The sequence below is a fragment of the Pseudophryne corroboree genome, chromosome 9 (genome assembly GCF_028390025.1).
Source record: "Pseudophryne corroboree isolate aPseCor3 chromosome 9, aPseCor3.hap2, whole genome shotgun sequence".
Lineage (NCBI taxonomy): Eukaryota > Metazoa > Chordata > Amphibia > Anura > Myobatrachidae > Pseudophryne > Pseudophryne corroboree.
The window spans coordinates 306,629,767-306,643,732 of NC_086452.1; the positions used below are offsets into that span (position 1 = coordinate 306,629,767).

At 44.2% G+C, this 13,966-nt stretch overlaps 1 protein-coding gene across 6 annotated transcripts in view; it reads right to left on the minus strand.

Moving 5' to 3' along the window:
- LOC134958068 (activating transcription factor 7-interacting protein 1-like) overlaps window positions 1-13,966 on the minus strand; it is a 250,363-nt gene that overhangs the window by 125,782 nt on the left and 110,615 nt on the right. For all 6 annotated transcript variants that reach the window (XM_063940426.1, XM_063940422.1, XM_063940424.1 and 3 more), the window contains 4 exons: window positions 8,207-8,352; window positions 5,819-5,953; window positions 5,665-5,730; window positions 2,613-2,698 (listed from right to left, as the gene is read on the minus strand). In XM_063940426.1, the coding sequence (XP_063796496.1) occupies window positions 2,613-2,698; window positions 5,665-5,730; window positions 5,819-5,953; window positions 8,207-8,352 (433 nt within the window). The remainder of the gene's footprint in view (window positions 1-2,612; window positions 2,699-5,664; window positions 5,731-5,818; window positions 5,954-8,206; window positions 8,353-13,966) is intronic.

A 13,966-nucleotide genomic window follows, 5' to 3' on the forward strand; every position in this document is an offset into this window, starting at 1 on the left:
TCAACTCCTGAGTGTTCCAGCGCCCTTGAAAGTGATGAGTTTGGAACACCGCTCCCCAACCGCTGAGGCTTGCATCTGTGGTGACCAACATCCAAGACCAAATCGTGAACGGAGCTGCTTTGGTCAAATTGTGGCTGTGAAGCCACCAGTGAAGTGATTGACGAGTCCTTATTGACAAGCGGATTAACTGCAATTCGACACGTGGTTCCATCCGCATCCAACTGCTGAGAAGCTGAGTCTTAAGAGGTCGGTCATGAAATCTGGCATATGGGACTGCCTCAAAGGCCGAAACCATCTTGCCTAACACCTGCATGCATCTGAGGACCGAAACAACTGGTAACTGTAACAGTGTCCGAATTCTGGATTGCAGGTCCTGAATCTTGTCCGAAGGAAGAAACACCTTCTGGCTGTTGGTGTCGAATAAAAGTCCCAGAAATATATCATTTTCTGGGAAGGAAGCAAAGACGACTTTGGAAAGTTTATTATCCAACCGAACAACTGCAGAGTCTCTACCGTGAGAAGCAAGTTCTGAGAAAGGATCGATTCTGACGGGCCTTGAGTAACAGGTCGTCCAAGTATGGAGTGATGTTGACCCTGACAACGCAGAACCGCCACTACATGGCCCATGACCTTTATAAACACCCGAGGAGCCATGGATAGAACAAAGGAGAGAGCCTGAAACTGAAAATGCCAAGGTCCGATTGCAAATCTCAGAAGAGATTGATGACTCGTCCAAATAGGAACATGTAAGTAGGTGTCTTTTAGGTCTATTGATGCCAAATATTCCCCTGGCTCCATGGAAAATAATAAAAACCTCACTAATCTAAGGAGAAAGAAAAGAACTGTGTCTGTACTCCACAGGCACAAAACTAAAACTGAAGTGCTAGCTAGGCAGGAAGGAGATGGGAGGGGTTAGAGGGGGGAGGAGGCAGTTTGTTTGATAGATCCTGTGCCAAACTCCACGACCACACCTCTAACCCACAAGTAACGGCGCAGCGTCCCCCAGATGGATGACAGAGAAATACCCCCCAAAAAACACAACATACACATTGTGACAGTAAAGCTTTATTTTACATACATGCCCCTCGGTCCTCTTGTCCTGTAGAATCCACGGTGGACCTGTGAAAAGATGCCCAAAATACTCACCTATTATCCGGTGAAGTTCGGTCCTCTTCATTCCATGTAGCAACCCCTTTTTCCGACTGCCGGGACCCCCCCGTGACTACTGACAGTGAAGGTCCCGTCAGCCAATCAGGGAGCGCAACGTCATGGCGCTCTCCTGATTGACAGGCAAGAAGCACACAGCCAATGAGGCTTTGCGCAGTGGCTAGAATGGAGGATCGCGGTCCTCCATTATAGTCTATGATGGGAACTTTGCGGTCTGCGGTTAACCACGAAGTTAATTGGGGTCACCCACAAGAGTGGCATGGCGGGCAAAGCGAGCGCACAAGAAGATGCATTAACGTGCCCAAAGCGAGGCCACACGTTTCTACTAATGGTAGTCACATAACATGAAGATACAATAATTAGCCCCCAAAAAATTGTGAACCATTTTTGTGTCGACCATTTTTCTGACAACCATTTTTGTTGACCTTTAATGTTTTGAACAAGTTTAATGATGTTCCGAAGCAGTTTAGTTACTTTAATCCAGGGGTCCCATGTTCTGAACTTGAACCCAAGATACTATATAAATTGTCAAGATGTACTCACTCCCTACAGACCCTCTCCCCTCCACTAATGGTCTCACTGATGCTACAGCATCCACCCCAGCACACAGTCTGCGGCAGAGCATTGTCATCCTGGGAGCCAATCAGTGGTCCTCTGTCTATTACTTGCAAACAAACAAAAAAAAAAGAAAAAGAAAAATAAAAATATGAAAGCATGAGAAAAAAAACTAAATGTCCAAAGGGGTCCACATCCCTTGCCCACAAATGATCATCCTACAGTACCAATGCTTCCACCTTTTGTATATATTAATATTAAGAACTACAGTTTTCTAGATCCACTTTACCCCTGGTTGGTTTCTAAAAGTGGACAATGTATTAGACAATAACATTTATGTAGCGTATGATATTGACTTAAATACACATGTAACATTAGTGTAGTTACCATTTATAAGATAATCTATTTTATTTAATGGCCATCAATGGACATTGAGGTATTGGTTAGATGTCCAGAATCCTCATAAACCTTATATCTAAAAGTTACACATCTTACAAAGCTGAAGGAAACGTAATCATGTTTTGTAACTAACGTTACAAGTTAGTTATGCTGATGTTTAACTTACATTTTCAGCTTCAGATACTAATTGCTCTTGCAAGTGAACCACTATATACTAACAGTAACACCACCTAGTGATAAATTGTGGAACTCCCAATTTGAAAGGTTAGAAAATCAAACATTAAATTGCATACCTTATCAAAATTTTCTACTTTAGAAATGTTAACATTACATAATGTTCTCTCTACTTAATAATGTAGATTTCAACACAGACACTGAAAATGGATAATGAAGACTTTTTTGTGAAATGGCCCTACATGTTTATAGTAAACCACATTTCGTGTTACAGAGTAGAAAATTATTGCAAGCTGCAGAGTTGCATTCCAGCTCACCTGTAGGCCACAGAGTTTGCACTTGGAGCAGAATCACTTGCTGCAGACTTCCCTGGTGATGATGCTGGCTGGGTTACTGTGGTTTGCTTTTTAAATACAGAAGACAATAAGTTACAATTTGATAGTACTGGTGATAGAATTTACATTTCTTGATGTGAATTGATCTAATTACTTCTTTTCAGGACTTTCTTCTTAGCAATGCTTTCCAGTGAAGAAGCGGTCACACTTAAGGTGTGTACACACGGTGAGATCCTTGCTATGTTCGATTTTTACTTGCGATTTCCCTTGAACTCCCCAGAGCGCAGATAGGACAGATTTTGACTAACTTTTCTTGAGATATGGACTGTGTGTGCTTACGATTTTGGCTTATGTGAGATTTTGGCTTATGTGAGATGTCATTGACATGTGAGATGAACTAGATAGTACACCGATCTAGCAAGGATTGACTTGCCTGCACAGTCTATCTTTTCTTGCGATGCCGACCTGGCGGGGCCGCGCATCGGGATCGCAAGGTGACTTTCACCTTGCGATTTGCACTAACTTTTCTTGCGATTTTGACTATATAGTCAAAATCTCAAGAAAAAATCTCACCGTGTGTACACACCCTTACACTACATGAAAATACTAATTACCATTAAAATCCCAGACTAACAATATTATATATAGTTTCTCCATCCATGTGGTGTGTATAAATGCTAGATTATTTCCCAAGGTATTTCCTCACAATCTGCTCCCTAAAATAAATGTAAAATAAACATATTTAATAGACAAACATGTAGTATTGTATATATTTTTTATTTTTTAGCTGCATGCATGTTCATCTGATATTCCCTAGTCAGCTGCGGCATCAAAATCTCTCTCTCCCTATTTACATGAATATTCAGGTAAGCAATACAAAATTGAGGCAATAAGAGTATTTTTGTAGTTAGGTGAAATCCATATCTTTGCTTCCATCTGGGGGGCACTGGCACAATGGAGGGGGTGGGGGGTATTAACAATAATATTCTGAAGCTACTCTCTGATCCTTGCTAAACAAATCTCCATTTCAAAAAGTTACAGAGCACCAAAGGGTAGGGTAAAGAGATGAATGAAAGAAGGAGAAAAACATTACACCAGGGTTCCATTGGGATAGCTTGCATATCCCCCAAATGGCAGAAATAGGAACCAGGAGGCACTCATCGCTTTCCAATAGGAGACATGTATTGAACAATGAATTAACGTGCAGCCACATTTACCAACAACATTTTAACGTCACAAAGGGTGTTTCTCAAGGTGCAATGCTCATACCCTTAAAAAACAAGTGAGGCTGTATAATCCCCCTCCACCCAAGCCGTGCAAACCAGTACCTGATATACAGGTGGCATTGGAGGATGTAACATGAAACATCCTCTGCATTTCCTGTAAATAATGCACACTGCCATATGGGAGTTACTGCTGCCTACAGCTTGCACTAAAAATAAAGTAACCCCTAACCTATATGACGCAAGCAGGCTATTGAAAAATTGCAAAAATTCCTTGGGCTCTTAGTTAAAAAAAAAAAAGAAAAGATATTTGGTGAGCAGTCGTTAGAGAGCAGAGGAACTTCAGTCTTTACAATGTTAAGCCCCAAGTGTCCAGTAGCATAGTGCCAGCTCTAACTGCTTTGAAACTGTGTCCCCAGATTAGGAGAGAGAGAATTAAAATAAGAATAACATTGCTGAGTGACTATATCATACAGCCCATTAAGAACTTTTGCAATCTGGCAGGACAATTATTTAATAGGTAGCACTTATCCTTGTGTATCAATGCCTACTTCCCTAAAAACTAAGCTTGCTAGCAGGACCTTCATACCTCTATGGCTGTCTGTTAGAACCAAGTTCTGTTCTATTACTATTGTTCCAATTGTAAAGCGCAATGGAAAATGCTGCACTATATAAGAAACTGTTAAATAAATAACAGCAAGTGCTCTCACTTGGGAATTCCACCTTTAATTCTAACTAAACTTTTATACACTTTTTATTTATAAAAAATACAATATTATATACACATACAGATGTGTCCTCCTACATCTAGCCTCAATACAGCACCCACCACGAGATGCCTGGAGGGAGTGAGCCACCAGGCCCCGTGAAATTCCACTAGCGTCAATAGTCTTTTTTTTTTGCCGAAAATGCGTTTTAATCGCAGCATATCAGACTCATAAGCACAGTCTCCTGATGTGTCTTACACACCTTTCACATCGCACAAATAACCCGGTATCGACCAAGTATAATGCCGGGTTAACACGGGTCACTGTGCGATGTGAAAGGTGCCATGGAGAATTCCTGGGTCGTGTGACCCGTTAATTCAACCTGAGTTATAAAAAGTGTTATTCCCGGGTTGAATACTGGGTCAGTGGCAGTGTGAAAGGGTTGATGCGACACGCGACCCGTTCACTACATAGGGAGAGGCGGCGCGGAGGTGAGCTCATCTCCCAGCGCCGCCTCCACTGCTTTGGCTACAGACCCAGCAAATTGCCGGGTCGGGAAGCCTGCTGTTAGGGTCCAATGCCAGATCCCACCCGCGAAAGACGGTTTCCAATTCCCAGGTGGGATCTGGCATTGGAGATGTGAAAGGGGTATTAGTCGTACTGCATTGTGAAAACATTATCAGGTACAAAGACACGAAAAAAGCATCCCAGCAGTAGAAGACTCTCACAGAGGGCGCAACTTCAGCAACAATGTATAAGAACACATCTGTACACTTGTACAGATGGTTCTTTGTTCATCATTGCTGCGATACGTTCGCACGTGCTTGCGAACAGACGCGTGTTCGTACACACAATAATATGGATCGCAGGTGCAATTATACACATGTAACCGTGAACAGGCACACTAGTCGCGGGAAACTGGTTACAGCACGAATATACGTGCCTGTGATGAGGGTGTACATCTCAATGCATGGTAAGTTGTAGTATCTCTCCCCCCTTCATTTCATTCATATTACCAAGACTGGCCATATAGTACAATACAGTGTTTCCAACTTAATAATGACAGACAAATGCTCAAAAATTTAACAAACTACTAGCTATTACCTCAGGTCTCTTCTTTAGGTCTTCCTTTGCTGCTCCAAAGCGTCTCGTCAGCCGGGTTATTTTAGCCTTAATTCAAAATATAAATAAATAAAAATGTACAGTAACTTGCATACAGAAAAATGCAGACAAGATGCACATTTACAGTGCACAGTACCTGCATGGAATGCAGAACAGTCTCGTGTTTTTTGCACTCAATTTTCTCCACTCGTGTTTTCAGCTCAGCAATTGCTTTGTCAAACTCTATACACTGCAAGGCACTAAGTTTTTCTTCAAACAGCTTCTGGATCACCTGAAGAGAAGCATTAGCCTTTGTGTTAGTACTATAAATACAGTCACGTGTGTGTGTGTGTGTGTGTGTGTGTGTGTGTGTGTGTGTGTGTGTGTGTGTGTGTGTGTGTGTGTGTGTGTGTATATATATATATATATATATATATATATATATATATATATATATATATATATATATATATAAACAACAAACAAAGAAATCTGCGGCACTCAAGGTCTTGTGTAAAAGTCAGTTGTATTAGAACATCAGAAAAAAGTCCATCAACGTTTCGGGGACTGCAACCCCTTTGTCAAGATGTGTGCACACACATACATATTATATATATATATATATATATATATATACACATATACATATAGTAGAATAGAGGTGGTGCGGCACTCCAATGATTTGCACACTAACACCAGTTAAATGAGTGCAACATTTCAATGCCCGTTTCATGAGTCAGCATTTTCGTCAGGTAATGCCGACTCATTAAACGGCATTGAAACGTTGCACTCATTTAACTGGTATTAGTGTGCAAATCATTGGAGTGCCGCACCACCTCTATTCTACTATCTGTTCCGCTGTTAGGGCACCCAGTGTATTACTTCATTATGTGGCTGTGCCGGACCCCTACTTTATATATATATATTTTTTTTTTATTTTTTTTTTATTCTTCATAGGCTCCTATATGGCATGATGGACCTGGATCAAACTTGGCACACAAGACCTTCATTATCCAACTTAAAAAAACAAAACAACAAACCCTTTCAGGACCAGGTTCATATACACAAATATATATTTTATATATAAAAATCAATGTTCTATTTGTTTTGGTTATGTATTCGGGCACCCCTGCACATTCGTGATGAAACCAATACGAGGTGGTCCAGTTGGATCCTGGCATTGTTTTACGGCGCTTAGGGTCCCGGTCAGACCTTATGGCGGAATATGCCAGGGAACTTTGACACAGAGAACCTGTTCTGGGCCTTCCACTGGATGGATTTGGATGAAAACTTTACTGTAATAACGGACAGAAATAACCACAACTCAATAACCTGAAATAACCATAAATCAATGAACAAAAATAACCGACAGAAGCCATGGAATAACAGAAGGAAAACTTTAAATCCAATTTCCAATGGAAAAAGTAATTATAAAACTGAACATAAAGAAAACATGGTGATCAGGGATACTGTCGACTCCCTAAAAAAATGACATTAGGCAGCCACCTCATGGGTGTGTTGGAAGAACTACTAAGTTGCTACCTATTATTAATATGCTGACAGTTACATCAAACTCATTGATAACTTAACTAGAAAATTTAAACCCGGGGGCAACGCCATGTACTGCAGCTAATATAAATAAAAAATATCACGTTATGTTGCACATAAATTTCTCCTTCAAATTGTTTTATGATGGTCTCACCTTGTCATTAACACAATAATGGTTGAAACGTAAAGTGCAGCAAGGTCTTTAATGACAGTCAAACATAATCCATACAAAATAACAAAAACAGAATAGATAATAGGTTGATGAAAGAGGTGCAGAGGTGAAAAAGAGGGCCCTGCCCATCCGTGTTGAGAGAAATGTGCCCCTGAATATGCGTTGACCATAAAAAAAATATAATTTTTTTTTTCTGATCTCCTTACTGTAGACAGAAACTACAGAGAGCTGAGGGTTGCAGTGAGTTAGGATTGAATGCTTCCAGCACTCTTTAGCACCCAACTAGGAAGGAGAATATGATCAGCCCTTTTAAAGTGTACTACATAAATTCAGTACTCTCAGGCTTTGAGCTGCAGCACTGCATGACGTCCTAAATCTGCATGCTACAGGCAGCCATAGCGTAACGTAGGGTTTTCTAGAGAGAGGGACCTACCTATTTGCAGAAATGTGCAGGTAACTACAAGTGGTAGAAAAGATATCTGGTTCATCACACAAAGCTGGGTAATGCCAGTAAGTTTTCTAAGAAGAGTCATTTAAATATACAGCATGATCAACATTTTCAAATAATGAACCTGTTTTACCTTCTTGTTAACATTTAATTTACTAATGTAAAAAAAATATACTTCTCTAAACTGAAGAAAAGTTCAGAGTCTGAGACTGATACTATATGGCCACTGTACATCAATAATCCAACTATATACATGCCATGTCAAGTTATCTTTTAGATTCAGTTTTAAAATGTATTAAAGGCATTGTACTGTGAAACCTAATTCATATATTAGTTTAAACACCCCCCCACCCCCTAAAAAAAAAAAAAACACTTACATTCTGCAGTTTCTTGTTTAGATCATCTCCTGCTGTGATCTTAACCTGTAACTCTGCTTCATACTCGTCACCCTCAAACCGCCTCCGTTTGGAGATCTGGCTGTCTAAATCCTCAGATTTAGAACGCTTCCGTCGGGAAGTCTCAGCTGTAGAGGCAAACATGCAATGAATCTGAATACAATTTAGAATATGCTGTTTAATGTGGATAAGAAAGAAAGCATGACTTACAGTAGAGGAAAACATGATGAAAAGTGATTTTAAAAAAAAATAGGATTTTACTCACCGGTAAATCTATTTCTCGTAGTCCGCAGTGGATGCTGGGACTCCGTAAGGACCATGGGGATTAGCGGCTCCGCAGGAGACTGGGCACAACTAAAGAAAGCTTTAGGACTACCTGGTGTGCACTGGCTCCTCCCACTAAGACCCTCCTCCAGACCTCAGTTAGGATACTGTGCCCGGAAGAGCTGACACAATAAGGAAGGATTTTGAATCCCGGGTAAGACTCATACCAGCCACACCAATCACACCGTATAACTCGTGATACTATACCCAGTTAACAGTATGAAATATAACTGAGCCTCTCAATAGATGGCTCAACAATAACCCTTTAGTTAGGCAATAACTATATACAAGTATTGCAGACAATCCGCACTTGGGATGGGCGCCCAGCATCCACTACGGACTACGAGAAACAGATTTACCGGTGAGTAAAATCTTATTTTCTCTGACGTCCTAAGTGGATGCAGGGACTCCGTAAGGACCATGGGGATTATACCAAAGCTCCCAAACGGGCGGGAGAGTGCGGATGACTCTGCAGCACCGAATGAGCAAACTCTAGGTCCTCCTCAGCCAGGGTATCAAACTTGTAGACTCTTGCAAAAGTGTTTGAACCCGACCAAGTAACAGCTCGGCAAAATTGTAAAGCCGAGACCCCTCGGGCAGCCGCCCAAGAAGAGCCCCTTTCCTCGTGGAATGGGCTTTTACAGATTTAGGGTGCGGCAGTCCAGCCGCAGAATGTGCAAGTTGAATCGTGCTACAGATCCAGCGAGCAATCGTCTGCTTAGAAGCAGGAGCACCCAGCTTGTTGGGTGCATACAGGAGAAATAGCGAGTCCGTTTTCCTGACTCCAGCTGTCCTGGAAACATGTACTTTTCAGGGCCCTGACTACATCCAGTAACTTGGAATCCTCCAAGTCCCAAGTAGCCGCAGGCACCACAATAGGTTGGTTCACATGAAAAACTGATACCACCTTAGGAAGGAATTGGGAACGAGTCCTCAATTCCGCCTTATCCATATAAAATACAGATAAGGGCTTTTGTATGACAAAGCCGCCAATTCTGATACACGCCTGGCCGACGCCAAGGCCCACAGAATGACCACTTTCCACGTGAGGTATTATAGCTCCACAGTTTTAAGTGGCTCAACCCAATGCGACTTCAGGAAATCCAACACCACGTTGAGATCCCACGGTGCCACTGGAGGCACAAACGGGGGGCTGACTATGCAGCACTCCCTTAACAAAAGTCTGAACTTCAGGCAGTGAAGCCAGTTCAATTTTGGAAGAAAATCGATAGAGCCGAAATCTGGACCTTAATGGAACCCAATTTTAGGCCCATAGTCACCTCTGACTGTAGGAAGTGCAGAAATCGACCTAGCTGAAATTTCTCCTTTGGGGCCTTCCTGGCCTCACAGTACGCAACATATTTCCGCCATATGCGGTGATAATGGTTTGCGTTCACTTCTTTCCTAGCTTTAAATAGCGTAGGGATAACTTCCTCCGGAATTCCCTTTTCCTTCAGGATCCGGCGTTCAACCGCCATGCCGTCAACGCAGCCGCGGTACGTCTTGGAACAGACAGGCCCCCTGCTGCAGCAGGTCCTGTCTGAGCGGCAGAGGCCATGGGTCCTCTGAGATCATTTCTTGGAGTTCTGGTTACCAAGCTCTTCTTGGCCAACCCGGAACAATTAGTATAGTTCTTACTCCTCTCCTTCTTATTATTCTCATTACCCTGGGTAAGAGAGGCAGAGAAGGGAACACATACACCGACTGGTACACCCACGGTGTTACCAGAGCGTCCACAGCTATCGCCTGAGGGTCCTTGACCTGGCGCAATATCTTTGTAACTTTTAGTTGAGGCGGGACGCCATCATGTCCACCTGTGCCCTTTCCCAACGGTGTACAATCATTTGGAAGACTTCTGGATGAAGTCCCCACTCTCCCGGGTGGAGGTCGTGTCTTCTGAGAAAGTCTGCTTCTCAGTTGTCCACTCCGGGAATGAACACTGCTGACAGTGCTAACACATGATTTTCCGCCCATCGGAGAATCCTTGTGGCTTCTGCCATCGCCATCCTGCTTCTTGTGCCGCCCTGTCGGTTTACATGAGCGACCTCCGTGATGTTGTCTGACTGGATCAGCACCGGCCAGTGTTGAAGCAGGGGTCTAGCCTGACTTAGGGCATTGTAAATGGCCCTCAGTTCCAGAATATTTATGTGTAGGGAAGTCTCCTGACTTTTCCATAGCCTTGGAAGTTCCTTCCCTGTGTGACTGCCCCCCAGCCTCGAAGGCTGGCATCCGTGGTCACCAGGAACCAGTCCTGTATGCCGAATCTGCGGCCCCCTAGAAGATGAGCACTCTGCAGCCACCACAACAGCGACACCCTGACCCTTGGAGACAGGGTTATCCGCCGATGCATCTGAAGATGCGACCCGGACCACTTGTCCAACAGATCCCACTGGAAAATCCTTGCATGGGACCTGGCGAATAGAATTTCTTCGTAAGAAGCTACCATCTTTCCCAGGGCTCGCGTGCATTGATGCACCGACACCTGTATACGTATTAGGAGGTCTCTGTCTAGAGACAACAACTCCTTGGACTTCTCCTCCGGGAGAAACCCTTTTTATCCTGTTGTGTGTCCAGAACCATACCCAGGAACAGTAGACGCGTCGTAGAAACCAGCTGCGACTTTGGAATATTCAGAATCCAGCCGTGCTGTTGTAGCACTTCCCGAGATAGTGCTACTCCGACGAACAACTGCTCCCTGGACCTCGCCTTTATAAGGAGATCGTCCGAGTACGGGATAATTATTTCGGCCATTACCTTAGTAAATACCTCGGTGCCGGGGACAGACCAACGGCAACGTCTGGAATTGGTAATGACAATCCTGTACCATAATATTGAGGTACTCCTGGTGAAGAGGGTAAATAGGGACATGCAGGTAATCATCCTTGATGTCCAGTGATATAATGAAATTCTCCAGGCTTGCAATAATCGCCCTGAGCGATTCCATTTTGAACTTGATTCTTCGTATATAAAAGTGTTCAAGGCTTTCAATTTTAGAATGGGTCTCACCGAACCGTCTGGTTTCGGTACCACAACATTTTGGAATAGTAACCCCGGCCTTGTTGAAGGAGGGGTACCTTGATTTCACCTGCTGGAAGTACAGCTTGTGAATTGCCGCCAGTACTACCTTTCTCAGAGGGCAGCAGGCAAGGCTGATGTGAGGTAACGGCGAGGGGGAGTCGCCTCGAACTCCAGCCTGTATCCCTGTGATACTATTTGCAGAACCTAGAGATCCACCTGTGGGCAAGCCCACTGGTCCCTGAAGTTCCCGAGACGCGCCCCTACCGTACCTGTCTCCACCTGTGGAGCCCCAGCGTCATGCGGTGGACTCAGAGGAAGCGGGGAAAGATTTTTGATCCTGGGAACTGGCTGCTGGTGCAGCTTTTTTCCTTCTTCCCTTGTCTCTGTGCAGAAAGGAAGCGCCTTTGACCCGCTTGCTTTTCTGAAGCCGAAAGGACTGTACCTGAAAATACTGTGCTTTCTTAGGCTGTGAGGAAACCTGAGGTAAAAAAAATTTCTTCCCAGCTGTTGCTGTGGATACGAGGTCCCAGAGACCATCCCCACCAATTCCTCACCCTTATAAGGCAGAATCTCCATGTGCCTTTTACAGGCAGCATCACCTGTCCACTGCCGGGTTTCTAATACCCTCCTGGCAGAATGGACATTGCATTAATTCTGGATGCCAGCCGGCAAATATCCCTCTGTGCATCCTTTATATATAAGACAACGTCTTAAATATGCTCAATGTTAGCAAAATATTATCCCTGTCTTAGCGTATTAATATTATCTGACAGGGTATCAGACCACGCTGCAGCAGCACTATTTATGCTGAGGCAATTGCAGGTTTCAGTATATAACCTGAGTGTGTAAATACAGACTTCAGGATCGCCTCATGCTTTTTATCAGCAGGTTCCTTCAAGGTGGCCGTATCCTAAGACGGCAGTGCCACCTTTTGACAAACGTGTGAGCGCCTTATCCACCCTAAGGGATATCTCCCAACGTGACCTATCCTCTGCCGGGAAAGGGTACGCCATCAGTAACTTTTTAGAAATTACCAGTTTCTTATCGGGGGAAACCACGCTTCTTTACACACTTCATTCATTCATCTGATGGGGGAACAAAACACTGGCTGCCTTTTCTCCCCAAAAATAAAACCCCTTTTATGTGGTACTTGGGTTCATGTCAGAAAATGCGTAACACATTTTTCATTGCCGAGATCATGTAACGGATGTTCCTAGTGGATTGTGTATATGTCTCAACCTCGTCGACACTGGAGTCAGACTCCGTGTCGACATCTGTGTCTGCCATCTGAGGTAACGGGCGTTTTTTGAGCCCCTGATGGCCTTTGAGCCGCCTGGGCAGGCGCGGGCTGAGAAGCCGGCTGTCCCACAGCTGTTACGTCATCCAGCCTTTTATGTAAGGAGTTGACACTGTCGGTTAATACCTTCCACCTATCCATCCACTCTGGTGTCGGCCCCACAGGGGGCGACATTCCCATTTATCGGCCTCTGCTCCGCCTCCACGTAACCTTCCTCATCCAACATGTCGACACAGCCGTACCGACACACCGCACACACACAGGGAATGCTCTGACTGAGGACAGGACCCCACAAAGTCCTTTGGGGAGACCGAGAGAGAGTATGCTAGCACACACCAGAGCGCTATATAATGCAGTGATTAACACTATAACTGAGTGATTTTTCCCCAAATAGCTGCTTGTATACATATATTGCGCCTAAATTTAGTCCCCCCCCTCTCTTTTTAACCCTTTGAGCCTGAAAACTACAGGGGAGAGCCTGGGGAGCTGTCTTCCAGCTGCACTGTGAAGAGAAAATGGCGCCAGTGTGCTGAGGGAGAAGCCCCGCCCCTTTTTCGGCTGACTTTCTCCCGCTTTTTCTGGAATACTGGCAGGGGTAATTTTACATCTATATAGCCTCTAGGACTATATATGATGTAGATTTGCCAGCCAAGGTGTCATATATTGCCCTCAGGGCGCCCCCCCCAGTGCCCTGCACCCATCAGTGACCGGAGTGTGAGGTGTACATGAGGAGCAATGGCGCACAGCTGCAGTGCTGTGCGCTACCTTGGTGAAGACCGAAGTCTTCTGCCGCCGATTTTCCGGACTCTTCATGCTTCTGGCTCTGTAAGGGGGACGGCGGCGCGGCTCCGGGAACGAACACCAAGGTCGGGTCCTGCGGTCGATCCCTCTGGAGCTAATGGTGTCCAGTAGCCTAAGAAGCCCAAACTACCACCTGTTAGGTAGGTTCGCTTCTTCTCCCCTTAGTCCCTCGCTGCAGTGAGTCTGTTGCCAGCAGATCTCACTGTAAAATAAAAAACCTAAATATACTTTCTTTCTAGGAGCTCAGGAGAGCCCCTAGTGTGCATCCAGCTCAGCCGGGCACAAGAATCTAACTGAGGTCT